The sequence below is a fragment of the Athene noctua genome, chromosome 10 (assembly GCF_965140245.1).
Source record: "Athene noctua chromosome 10, bAthNoc1.hap1.1, whole genome shotgun sequence".
Taxonomy (NCBI): domain Eukaryota; kingdom Metazoa; phylum Chordata; class Aves; order Strigiformes; family Strigidae; genus Athene; species Athene noctua.
In genome coordinates, this window is record NC_134046.1 from 21,349,495 (window position 1) to 21,363,396 (window position 13,902).

Here is a 13,902-nt window from a genome sequence, read left to right on the forward strand (position 1 = left end):
AAATGTTTTTAAACAAACCAAGTTGTTTGCTTTGGGATGTTCTAAACCTAAAATTCTGATGGTGTCAGTCCATCCCGTCAGTTCATGGTAAAACATATCTGCCACTACTGTGTTTGGTACCCAGGTTTGGGAGGGACTCTGGGAACCTTTAGTACTTGCTAGTGCTTGCTTTACAGAATGAGTTGTATCAACAGTCTTCCTCTCCCTGACCTTAGCCTCTCAAGACAGGAAGAAAACAGACAGAATCCCCACTCTCTTCTTCTACTTGCTGTGCCATTAGAGCCTCCCTGTGCCGAGGAGCGAGGCAATGAAAAAAGTTTAATGTCTGAGGAGCTGTAGAATTAAATGTCTGAGGAATGTCCGCGGAAGGCTGGCTGTATTAACTCTGAAGGGCCACGATGTGTCTCTGTTGTGCAGCAATCTCAGGCAGGGTTTCCCAGTGAAGCAGCCTCCCAGGGCTTCGTGGACCCATCTGGGGTCACTTAAACTGGTCCCTCTACAGAGATACACAGTACTTAGACTCTGTGCTTTTGAAATTGCTTTGTTACTAAAAATTAGCAGATTTCATCAGAAAAAGGTGTTAGCCAATTGTAAGCATGTTAGTCCGTTGTCCCCAGTATTTAAGATTTACAACAAATAGAATAAACTGACTAATTAGAATATATTAGCTTTAGATACACTTTCAAGGAAAGAATTACTGAAGATGGGGAGGAAAGTGAAGACTAGGACAAAATGAAACATTATTTTTTACAGTGATATTTTGTTTGAGACTAATCAGTTATCTTTCTCTGATAAGAGATACGACACTGTATGAAGCAAATGTAGTCGAGCAGAAGTTTTATATACTTCAGTGAAGGAATTGAAAATTGACAAGAAAAATGCTTAATTTTATTCAGAAGAAAATGACTTGCACAAGTGACGGGACAAAAAGGAGATGATGGCTGTTGGTGTTAGATTCTTAGTGAAGTTACACAGACAGCTCTTGGTAGAAATTTTAGCTAGTATCTGTAGTTGACTCACTGTGAAACAAGACACATATAGTCATTGGCTACATAAGACTAGCTCTTTGGAGATGTATTCCTTCTTCATTTTAAATTTTGAACCTATTGGCAGTTTTCAGTCAATAAAACAGAAGTTTCAAAGATACATCTTTTTCCACGAAAGTTCAACATTCCTGAAAGCTGGCAGCCAGGTAGAGAAGTCCTAGAAGTATCTTTATTGTTCAAAAGAACAAGGCATGAGTTCAGTCTTTATTGAAAAACAGAGAATTCACAAATAGTTGTAGCCTAATGAGTGCATGAAGTGTAAGGGCTTACAGTCATCTGTAAGATTTAAGTCCAAATCAGGCTTCATTAACTCCACTGTTCCTGGGTCACAGAAGAAAGCATAATAATATGGAAGAACTGGGTGACTAGACTTAAAGATGGGGTAGACCATAGCAGCACAAGGTATAAGGTTGCCCTTATAGTAGTAAGCATTTCTACTAGGCATTGAAAACAATTAGGAAGGAGAAGTATCTGGATGTGAAACTAAACTCTACAAATATGCTGTAGACATAAAACTATCTTAGATGTTTCAGAAAGGTATGTCCAATTAAGAGATGGGAATGGTCCCATGACTGGAAAAGGTAATAGTCCCACTGAAACATTCCGTATGACTGGATACTTGTATTTAGACTGGAACAGCATGCAAAGCAAGAGCAGTCAGGGTGATCCCAGGAGTACAAAGATGATTTTACCAGAAACTAGCAAAATGGTGATAATATTAGCAAGGGTGTATGACTGCTTTCTGTAAGTACATCGTAGATGTAACAGTGCGTATAAACATGTACTATTTCTGCAAAAAGAATGGCTCCCTTTCCCTCATCCCCAATCCAGACTGTATAAACTGGCCATGAATGGTTAGTCTGAAAATTAAGAAAGGATTTCTATCCATCAGAATAGTGATGTTCTAGAAGTTTTTCCAAGAAAACAGTTCTGGCTTTAAACTGGAATTTAGATTGTCAGTTAGTTTATGAAAGGTAGTATGTGACACAGTTCCCTGTGAGTGGCTGATTAGGAATTCCTGCTGGATGTGTGTCCCTGTAAGTTGAACATTGGAGCAGAGCAACATTATAGAGACCAGTTTGCTTTTAATCATTCTTACTTTTGGTAAGATAAATTGTCTTTGCTATGTAAAATGGGGAAATTTTGGAATAATTCCTCCCACAGTGCAAGTGTTAAGCAGAGCACTGAGAGATACATTATCAAGATGTACAGGCTAAAAGAAATATAAGCATGAAGAGTGAAGGGAAAGCAAGTTCTCTAAAATGACAGGAATATTCTTGCAGGAGTTTTGTGGAATTGGTTTCCTTACATCGTATTGTCTTAGTTGGTTGATCTCTTAAGTTTCCAATTGGCTCAGATATTTGCTGAACCTCACCATGAGCTCTTTGCAGTGAAGATATCCACTTGTGAACCTGAGATTTTGAGAAGCAGTCAGCTGGCAGAGCTGACTAAAAGCAGTGCAGCTAATAATCAAAAAGGCATCTGCATTAGGAGAAAAAAAAATCTCATTGAATTAAAAAAATTTTACTTCAACATTTGCATTCTGGTCTGGGAGGGCTGACATTCCAAGTGCTTTTACTATAATTTTTTGCTCAATGGAAACCTTAAAGGACAGAGAAAAACTTTTTTCCCAGTATCGCTAGAGAGACATAAGTTATTACTGAGAGATGTGACTTATTTACATCATCAACTAGGCAATCTGAGTAGCTGTGATCCAATGCAGAAATGACACGCTGGGGAGAATGCTCCATTCCATGGTACTTCAGTAAGGCATCAAAGCATTATGCTTGAGAGAGACATCCAAGGGTACACATATATCCCAACTCTGTCCCTGTCCTCTCTTGCATTTCTGAATACATGTTACTGGATTTTATTCAGGCTTTGGATTATTCATAAAAGGTATTTTACCTTATAGGAAAACTTTCTCATTCAGATATATGGTCATTTCCTAACTATACAGCACTAGTTTTGCCAAATGCCTGCTTGGACATCAATGCAGTATTGTGCACAATAACTTCAGAACATTCTTATGTTCTGTAATATTTAGACAGGATTTCAAGTTTACAGAGTCCTTCAGTCAGTTAATACAGAGAGAAAAGGGGGAAGTCCTAGGTATTGGTTTTGATTTAGTTTTCTTTATATTTTTAGGGTTCTCTTCCATTTGCAGAAAATGGTCTGAGATGTAATGGATCATAAGTACTACTCAAATAGCATTACATGTCAACTGAAGAGATGATCTCAAGCCCCTATGTCCTTCACAGAGCTTTCCGCAAAGAGGGAAGTCCTTTAGGAATCCTTTCTGTGGAAATGATCTTTTCAGAATCTCCTCATTATTATTTCAATATTGAATGCATATGTGATAAAAGATTAAGTATCTTGCTTAGAAAGTAGTGTAATACTATTAATATAATTTTAATAGTCAGGTTATCCATAATGTTATTAATTGGACTTCATAGGTTTTCTTCTCATCTTGCCTCGAGGCAAAGGCTCTAGAAAGCCAGCCAGTTCTCTGAACGGCTCTGACTGTTGCAAGCAAGAGAAAAAATACAGGAAAAGAAGAAAAGAATTATGTCTTTGATAGCGATGACAACAGATATAGTTGAGTCATAGTCAAACAGTAAGTAAGTGAGGATATCTTAAGCACATTTACCTTTTTCATATGAGTTGGTATTTTGGCATCACTGAATGCAGAAAATGACAGCTCATGGATAGCACAGTGTGCCTCGCATGAGGATGCCAGGCTAACTGAGGACACTGCTTGGTTGCTCTCCTTCCTGGAAGTGCAGAGGTGGCTGTTTTAAAGCCGTTTGGAGAACAATTTTTAACTTGTTAAGTAAACTTTTTTCAAAAGCTTGCTTGGAGTCGGGGTGATTCTTATTTAATTTTTTTTTTGCTCAGATAATAATGACATTTCAGTAATGTGGCTTAAAGGCTGTGAGCTACAGTTAAACCTTGCAGGTCATTTTACAGTCCCTATGCCATTGGAGAGTGACTCCAGGATTTACAGATTTTGCCTTCTTTCCCCACATTTTAAATAATTCTTTTACATATTAGTAGCACAGACACAAAACCAAAACACTGCATCTTCATGTGCAGTGATCTGAGATCAAAAGCACCTGTAGATGTCTACAGCTTGATGTGATAACAAATGAAGGTGAAAAAATCATGGAGGTGGGAGAATGTTTTGGAAACAAGTCAAATGTAGTTCTCTCCACTCCAGGGTTTACTACCTTAAAGCAAGTGCACAGTATTCAACTGGCATAGGGAATAATCTTAAGTGCTATGGAAAAAAAAAAAATTGCCATAAGAAATCACTAGGAAATGAAGATTCTTTGTTCAAGAAGGAACCAACTGTAGTATGAAGATTGCCAGGGAACCAACAGATTGACTGTGTAATTAAATCCATATTTGCTGTGAAATATTCCTACTGGTGCCAACACAGGTTTTTTTTTCCTTTTTCTGTTTTTGTCTTTTAGGGTGGGATGTACGTCTTTCAGTTGTTTGACTCTTATGCAGCTAGTGGCATGTGCCTTCTTTTTGTTGCCATATTTGAATGTGTCTGCATAGGCTGGGTTTATGGTGAGTTGCTGAAAATTGCTGTGGTTTTCAGTTTTTATGAAAGTTTTCTATTTGCATAAAAGCAATGTGAAAGTCTTGTATCCTTGTGGAGTGGGACCCTCCACATTCTGTGCCCTATCAAAAGTCAGGAATGCATATTTTCCCACTCTAAATAGCAAAGATAGTGGAATAGATTTCCCCCCTGACCCTTGGTCTTTGTCAGGACTGACCTCCACCTTCCTTCACCAAGGGAGTCCCTAGCTGCCTTAGGAAGTAGGGGTGGCAATAAGTCTTTCTTCTCTCACAAAGCATCTGTGCAGGGCATGTTCCCATCCACTTCTGACACTCACAGATAAATCCAGGAACGTTGGAATTAATGCATCGGAAACACGTAAGGGACATAGTACTGTCCCTCGCTCTGCCATTTCTGTCTGTCAGCAAAGTCAAGAGAAAACCACCACAGTGCTGGGCATGTTCATGGTTACATCCTCAAGTGTTTTTTGCACACAAAGGACTGACAATTTTACTTTGTGAAACAACATATGGACTTCAGTTCACACACGTCCCCAAGCTATCTAGGGATTCATACGTGAGCTTGTAGCATATATATATACTCTTTAACTGGGCTTGCTCAAACTGTTACTGAGCAGAAGCCATTTCTATTTGACAGCTCGCCCCCTCCTACTCTCTGTTCATATCGGACAGTGTGTTGGTTTAAGCCCTGCCAGGACCGGAGACCACGTTGCCGTTGTCCCTCCCCCACTCTCAGCCAGTCGGGCTGGCAGTGAGGCACAAGCCCCGGGTTAAAATAAGAAGAAATTTAATACAACAGTGTGATAATCTGAACAACAACAGTAACAATGATAACAACAATAAACAACAATAACAGTAAGCAAGACAAAAGATATACAGAGAAATACTGCAAATGGTTACGGAACAAGCCCACCGTGTGCTCCCCACCACCAAAACCACAAAGGAAAAATGTTCCCGCGCTCCAGTGCCCGGACCTGACTTCAGCATGGTATGAATAACCTGGCTGGAGATCCCTTCCCCCTTCTTTGCTGGGGAAGCTTAACCCTGTCCTAGCTGAACCAGGACAGACAGATACAGATGTAGGCAGCAATCTCTGCCACAAGGACGGAGCAGATGATGGAGAGATGTGCGTGTCAGGGAAAGAGATAGCAGCTTCAGTCTCTGCAGCCCTGGTAGAACCTATTTTTTTCTCTTTACTATTTTAAATACTGAGCTATACAATCTCTTACATGTACATTCTAATCTGCTTTTCATTTGTTTTTTGGGGCAGGCAGCAATCGCTTTTATGATAACATTGAAGATATGATTGGGTACAAACCACTGTCATTGATTAAATGGTGCTGGATGGTCTTAACTCCAGGTATTTGTGCAGTAAGTACAGAATATTGAAATCACTTGGTTTAGACATAAAAGAGGGTTTTCCGTGCATATATTTAGAACTTTGCTGATGCTAATAATTCACAACAGTTGAGAAAAACACTTATGGATTTGTAGCATATGTTTTAATTAAAAAACACTCTGTAGGATCTGTCAAAATCGTTAAATATTCTGTGACTTGTGAGAAATCTTAGTATACACAATAATAGGAAAGAAATAAACTCAGGGCCCTATATGAACATTTGCCAATACAACAGAGGCTTCCTTTTCACTGCACTGCTAGTACACCTTGTGTCTACCCAGCATAACTCCAGTTCCACTAGACATGGGCTGGTTCCCTTGCTGCTCCAGGTTCCTATTTTCTTCCCTCTCTTTGGGTGAATAGACATTTTTTTCTTCTAGCAAAAGTAGTAGAATAGGCCAAAAGCACATCTCATATGCATGTCGAGGGGGAAGGAATTTGCCATACCAGAAGCTAGCAGTACTGGTGCCAGCTCTGTCAGTCTGCTGCAGCTAGATAACAGGGACAAAATTACAAAAGGAGCATGACCAGATTGCCCATAAATTTGATCCACAATGCTTGAGGATTAGATACTAAAACCTTCCAATTGTCCAGTACATAAATGATAGCAACTGCAGAACCACAGATGCTGGGGCATGCAGGAGAGCTGAGCACGCACACGACCAATGTGATCAAGCAATGCCCGTTTATTACAACTAAGAAAGCCCTTTTATAATGTTCTCCCGCACACGTGAGTAACATGCAGTACTAGTCCTCAAGACTGGACAGTTAACTTAGCCCGCGCTTTAAACCTTCTTATGATTGGATAAAAAGTGCCACATCAGCCGTGCCAGGCTTCCTGCCTTGTGTAACTTCCTCTTCTGTCCCAACCCCTTCCAGGGGTTGTTTGTCTCGTCGAGTTTCTCCCCCCTCATTCAGGGTCACATCCTTATCGCACTCTTGCTCGGCTGAGGCTCTTATCGGTCTTGTTCTCACGCAGGATTGCTCACATGGCCATTCTCTCGCAGAAAGCCCTCTTGAATCCCAACAGGGGCCCCTGGATATCTAGGTCCCATTGAGCTCTGCCAGTTCATCTGCAAACTTGGGGGAAGATTTTGGACTAATTTACACCAAGTCTGAAATGAACTTAATATCCCTTGCTCTTGTACACTCTTTTCACCACTTTGAAGGAAAGTACATAGTAATGTTTCTATACTTCATAAATTTGAATGGTCTAAACTGCTTGATTAAACAACTGTTGAATTCGGACAGATATATTTGAGCTTTGGTGAGAATGAGAGAGTTGGCTTGCAGAACTGCAGATAGACACAGTGGATTAAGGCAACTTTGAAAATTTTGGCTTTCCTTTTTCATCATGACAGGTTGGAGAGAACAGAGCTTGTGTTACTGAATCACAGCTGGTTCGTGGTAGCAAAAGTTAATCTTTCCTGCCCAGGTACTCTTTGCCATCAAAGTGCAGGTTTTATTGTCATATAGAGGTAAATAGGATTTAAACTTGAAAGGTTCTGTGGAAGCTACTGAGACATGTTATTTAAGCTGTACATAAAAGAAGATACTGCTGTTGGTTTTTTTTCTCTGATGGAAAAGCTTACCTCTACTTTTCATCCTTAGGGAGACTGGCCTTGCCTAAACAGTTGATAATTTTCTTGTCATACAGGGCAGTGTTTTTTCAAATACTGCTAATATATTTCTCTTCTTATTTCAGGGAATCTTCATCTTTTTCCTGGTAAAATACAAGCCTTTGAAATACAACAATATATATATATACCCTGACTGGGGCTATGGCATAGGATGGATGATGGCGCTCTCTTCCATGATCTGTATCCCTTTGTGGATCTGCATTAAGCTGTGGAAGACAGAAGGCACTTTCGTAGAGGTGAGATATATTTTCAGATTAATGATACTGAAAAAAGAAGTGGGAAGGGAGTGTGAATCCTCACCTGCGTAAGACTTAAGCGCAGTTGAATCGAAAAAGCAATGCCACATGCCTGTTCCAGTGGCAGCTTGGGTTAGGCCTCCCAGTCACTGGTGGAAAGAGGCATCTGAATTTTCTCTATTTTCTTCTGAATTTCTTCTTTTTTTTGCCTTTGCTGATTTCAGTCTGTGGTAAACTAACTAATACTATAGCTTTAAGGTGCTCTGTTTCAGCTCATTTTGTGGCTTAAAATGTCTGTAACATCAGCTAAACCCATCAAGAAGGTTTGTACCAGCCATTCATTCAGGTCAGCTGCCTTCTTTCCATGTTTTTGGTAACTAATGTCTGTGCTGCCAGGATTTTCCTCCAGGAGCTGTTTAGCAAACACTCATATGTCTTCTGGACAGTTTTCCTGATTACAGTTCTCTAAATGAGAAATGGAGACAAAAAGAAATATTCAGTGCAATTTACTAGCATTTGTATCAGGTTATCTCAGATCTAGGCTGAGGTGAAGGTTATTAAATATAAGACCTTTTCTGCAAGACAGTGAAGATGGTTGTAATGGAAGAAACAAGAATATAAATCTTACTTGGCCATTTGTGATTTCTCGTATTGGCAGAAAAGCCTGGTTCTGTCATCTGGAGTGCCTTAGATACTAGTCAGTAAAATAGGTATCCCAGTACTGCCTCCTCCTGTCTCCATACATATATGGAAGGTACTTGCATGCTTTCTCAGTCTTTCTGATATTTGCTAGGATAATGCCAACATAAGAACAAACCAGTAGGAATTCCTGTGTCTAGGATGCCTGGGGCTCATTAACTTATCTAGTGTGTTTGAAAGGTCTGTCTCACAGTGTATATCCACACTTTCAAAATTATCCTCCACTCAGAACAAAAGTGTATGACGTCTGGATATATCTGAGTATATCTCAATGTGATAGCTACTGCTTTCTTGAATGGAGAAGCTAACAGGCAATTTGTTGTTCTGGCTGACAGCAGTCCATATTGAAATGACTCCATTAAGCTGATTAAATACAGCCTGGAGACTACCTATCTTTACTGTGGGTATATAAACAAAAAAATTAATTGTCCATAATATAGTTTTCTTAGCATGTCAAAAAAGGAAGTTTTGCACAGATCTTAATACGAAATATTTCCTTAATGCATCAACCTTACCTGGTCTCTGCAAGTAAATAGACTTTATTTATAGAATCTTGTTTTGCATTGCCTTGTAGTCTGAAGCACGGCAGACAGGTCATTATCTTTTCCATGCATAAACAATGAGAGGGTTTTTTTAATTACAATTGGGAGCTTCTCAGGAAGCAAACTTCAAAATGTACCCATGTAACAGGCCTTACCCAGAGCACTGTGCTGAGTTTCTTCATGAAAGGGAATGTTACTCTAAATCAAATTGACTTTGTCTTCACTTTCATTCTCTAGCCTTTGGTCTGGTGTGATTTGTAAAGAACTGTGCAGCGTGCAGTTTTATGGATGTACCTATAACAGAGAAATGAGAAGCAGACGTGCAAGAGAAAAGGGTTTTATAGTCAATCTATTTAAGAAGTGTGTGTCTGTGATCGAGAAAAAGATAATGCTTTCCATTTTCTCAAATTTTCTAGAAATTCAGGAAGCTGATTACACCTAGCTCAGATCTGAAAATGAGAGGGAAACTTGGAGGAGGAGCCTACATTGCAGCAATAAATGACTGCGATGCCAAACTGAAAGGAGATGGCACCATTTCAACCATTACAGAAAAGGAGACGCATTTCTGAAAGAACTATCTTTTTTTTTTTTTTTTTTTTTGTATAAATAAATAAATAAATAAATAAATTCACTTAATTATAGAGGCTGGCTTGTTTTGCACAAAATTTTATTAACCAGTTAATTTTAAAGTGAAAATTGTATACTTGTTTAAAAGTGATTTTTTTAAATTACTATATAAGTAATGATTATGTAAAAGAAAAAGAAATAGTATTATATGGTATGTTAGTGATGACTTCTTGTAATATGGTGATTTCAGTAAATGTTTTTTTTAGAAGTTAGAGGGATCTGTATAATGTGCTGTAAAACTTTTCTACTTTGATTTTTGGTAGGTGTAATGTTGTATAGATATATGTATTCTAATCTGTAAGCATTTCAGACCATTTCAGCTTTTAATGTATGTATATAAAGAGGACCAAAACGTCCTTTTGTTTATATTGAAGAAATTGTGAGGGGATGGGGGGAGGACTTGTAACTGGTGTTGCATATTACTGTCTAAATGTGGGCTGTGTCCAAGGTCCACTGAAATCAGAGTGAGCCTTCCCAGCTGAGCCCAGTGGCTTTTGCACCAGGCTGTGCGTGATTCAGCCTTTACATAGACCCGGGCAGCTGCAAGACTGACTTCTGCATCTAACAAAGCTCTTCTTTCAGGGTGAGTTTTGTCAAGCTGACAGGAAGCACCACCTCAGCTGCTCTTATTGCCTTCCCTCCGCCTCCCGTCCCCTTCAACAGCTCTAAAAATGTGGTGGAATGGGCCCACTTCTGAGTCACTGTTTTTCTGGAGATTGGATAGAGAATATTTCTTAACAGTTATGAATTTTGCTGCTCTTGTAAGTTAATGGTCTCTAAGATAATGTGCACTGCTTCAGGAGACCTCTAACTTTTTCATTTTCTTTGGTGTCTGGGTGGCCAGTACTTCATTTTGGTTGACACTTCCCATCCGCTACTTTGAAATGTGTTTGTCTGTGCTTGTACAACAGGAGACCAAGGTTACTATATATATATGGCAATATTCTAAGAAAGAGCACACTTAGAGCTCTGCATACCTTGGCCTCTCCATCTGTCTCTATCTGTTTCCCAGTCTGTCTGTCTGAACATCTGTTCATTCCCCTCAAAGAAAGGAAGGATCTTGCAATGACAATGTGTAGCACTATATCACTTTTCTCATCTTCAGGGTACTTTCTAGATACTCGCAGATTAGGCACTGATTCTCCTACCCTGAATGGTATCAAAGCTTGCTCTGAAGTCAGAATAGGAGCTTATTTGGTGGAAGGCTAGAGTAATTGGTCCTTAATCTCTACAAGAGTCCCAGGAGGTAATTTATATATGATGCAGATGAAGGAATTAAGTCAGGGATGTTGTGACTTCTCTGTTACACAGAGGGAGGAGTGTTGGGTTTGTGATATTAGGCCTTTTTAGTAAATCAATTGTATGAACTGACTCCCTCTGATTTAAAGAGATTTTGTATGTGAATCCAGCTGATGGATGGTTGTTACCATGAGGTATGCAAATGCTAGTCCCAATATCAAAATCTCTAGACTATCTCTTGGGTTGGGTTTTTTTTTTTGCCAATATTCCAAACACTAATATTTGTTCTGAATAATTTTTTTCTTGTCCTGGTTTTTTGTTTAATGGTTGTGTAAGAAACCTGTGGAGGAATACTGTACTACACTGCACATTATTTGATGGGGAGAGACAAAGCAAAAGCCTAAGGCAGCTCAGAAGAAATGTCATAAAATCTTCTGTCTTCTCTGCAGTTCAAAATCACCAAACCTCAGATACCAGCATCTGGAGTTATTAGAAACAGAAGTGGCTGCTGGCCTTCTACAGTGGAAAATGTTTCACTAGAAGTCCCTAAGTATTTCTTAATATTACATAGAACTGTACAGGTAGTCTGCATTTCTTTGAGATTTTACAGTTATGGCTTAAAAAGTCATTTTCATAGAATCGCTTTGTCTCAAGTTACATCATTAAATCCCATAGATTTATTTAATTTTACTTTATCTTAGTTATATTTTTTTTGTGTGGTAAGGTAGAAGTCTTAGAGAGAACTTCTATATCACAATTCTACTTCAAATATTTTACGTCCTGCTTGCCTTTGCATGTGTCCATCGTTAGGTGCTTAGGAAAGGACATTCTGAAGGAGCCTGCCTTTATGAAGGTACAGAACCACCACCTTGTGAATGGTGGCCTCCCTCAGAGGGACTCTGCAGCTTGGCATCCAGAACTAGAGGTTACCAATGAAAATCACGGTCCCACTGGAATATGATACTTCTGGAAGAGAAACGTTCCCAGAGTTGAAACTACAGATTGAGTTATATACAATGAAGCAAATGAAAACTACATATTGACATTGAAAAAATGCCCACTCCAAAACCTAGAAATTAACATGTTTGGAAGTCCTAATGAGTCACAAATATTTCTAATCCAGTGTCCCTTTCTGGTCTTTCTCTACACCCACAGAGTTGCAGAACTAAGGCCCTGAAGCCACATATGGGCCTTGGGATGGATTATGTTCTCTTCCAGAGTACACATCAACGCATTTTCTTATCAGAGAGGGATGTGCAAATGTAGATGCACTGTTAGGTAATACTTGGCCTCGATTTCAGTGAAGTTATCTTCAGCAATCAGGACTCCTCATGAATGTTTACAGTAAAGTGTGCCAAGAGGTGGAACCCACACCACTCAGCTGGCCATCCATTAGACACAAAATGAAAACCCCAGACAAGTCAAGATTCCCCTTTGAATCATAACACACACTGCTGTAGCAGAAAAACTTGTGTGTTTTAGCTTGTCATTGTACTTTGAACTGTTGTACTCATCCATATATCTCCACAGGAACTATGTGCTTTGTATGGAACATGCTTCCTATTCTGCTGCTATGAACCATTTCACCTGTAGCTTTATACACATACATATGGTTTGGCATGGTCTAAAGTATTATACAGTATTACTAATGTGCTGTGCTTGTAAATGTGTGCATTTAATATCTGACTTGTTTAACACTTTACTGATTTTTTAAAAAATATTTTTCTTTTGTTGGGAGGGATGTGGGAGGGTAAATTTCCTAATAGTATTTGTGTTTTGTTTGGGGTTTTTTCAAACAATATATAGGGGAAAATGCAAAAAGCGACTATATCGTGATGGTTTTTTTTATGGAGTAGAAACAATATTGCCCTTTTCTGAAATATCTGCAGTATTATTAAAAATAATACAATAAAAATGAACAACCACTAAGGTTTATGGAACATTTTACACAAAGAGAGATTCTGTTTGGTTTTGAAGGGCACAAAATTTTGTCTACTTACTTGTTTTCAAAAATTAAAGGAAATGGGCAAAACCCATCCTGTGTATTTTAGTTTATATCGATGTATTTTATATGAGTCTCACCTAAAAATTAAATAATCACAACCACCCTGTTAGGGCAGACATGTCCCTTGATTTTAAATGGGGAACTTAGAAACAAGATTTAGCAACTTGTTTGAGCTCATCCAGTAAATCTATGGCTGAAACAAACTGAAGTTTCCTGACCTCACAACTTAATGTCACTGTTATTTAATACAAATCCATGTTGACATGGAAAAGTGCAGACCTGCTGCCACTTTCCTCCCCCTGCTTTCATCTCTCCCCACTCCTGGCTGTTGTGCTGGGCCTGCTTTGTGTTGCTGGTGGTGTTGAGAGCCATGTAGAAAGCCACTTCAGGAATCGGTCTGGCTGAAACTTCACCTAACAAGAGCCTACGGTTAGTTCTCAGTAACTCCAGATTACTGCCTGGCCGTACAAATGCTAGTGCTGAGGGAGACACCACAGGAAGGTGAATTACATCTTCCAGCTGCTCTGTATCTTTGATGATCTTTTGCGCTATAATTTTATGCTTTTACACTCTACTATACACCTGCAGTGCTGTGTCCAGCTCTGGGGCCCTCAACATCAGAAGGACACAGAGCTGCTCAAGCGGGTCCAGAGGAGGCCATGAAGATGCTCGGGTGGGCTGGAGCACCCCCCTGTGAGGACAGGCTGAGAGAGCTGGGGGTGTTCAGCTGGAGAAGAGAAGGCTCAGGATGACCTTATAGCAGCCTTCAAGTACTTAAAGGGGAGGTGGGGAGGAATGTTATGATCATTATCTCTACAGTGGTAGATTATCAGGGAGTGTAGTTGTAGGATGAGGGGTAACGGTTTTAAACTGAAGGA

The 13,902-nt window shown here is 39.4% G+C and overlaps 1 protein-coding gene across 3 annotated transcripts in view; it reads left to right on the forward strand.

Annotated features, from left to right (window-relative positions):
- Positions 1–9,722, forward strand: part of SLC6A11 (solute carrier family 6 member 11) — a 105,263-nt gene extending 95,541 nt beyond the window's left edge. For all 3 annotated transcript variants that reach the window (XM_074914479.1, XM_074914478.1, XM_074914477.1), the window contains exons 12-15: positions 4,523–4,625; positions 5,908–6,008; positions 7,742–7,912; positions 9,570–9,722. In XM_074914479.1, the coding sequence (XP_074770580.1) occupies positions 4,523–4,625; positions 5,908–6,008; positions 7,742–7,912; positions 9,570–9,722 (528 nt within the window). The remainder of the gene's footprint in view (positions 1–4,522; positions 4,626–5,907; positions 6,009–7,741; positions 7,913–9,569) is intronic.
- Positions 9,723–13,902: the final 4,180 nt, after the last annotated feature.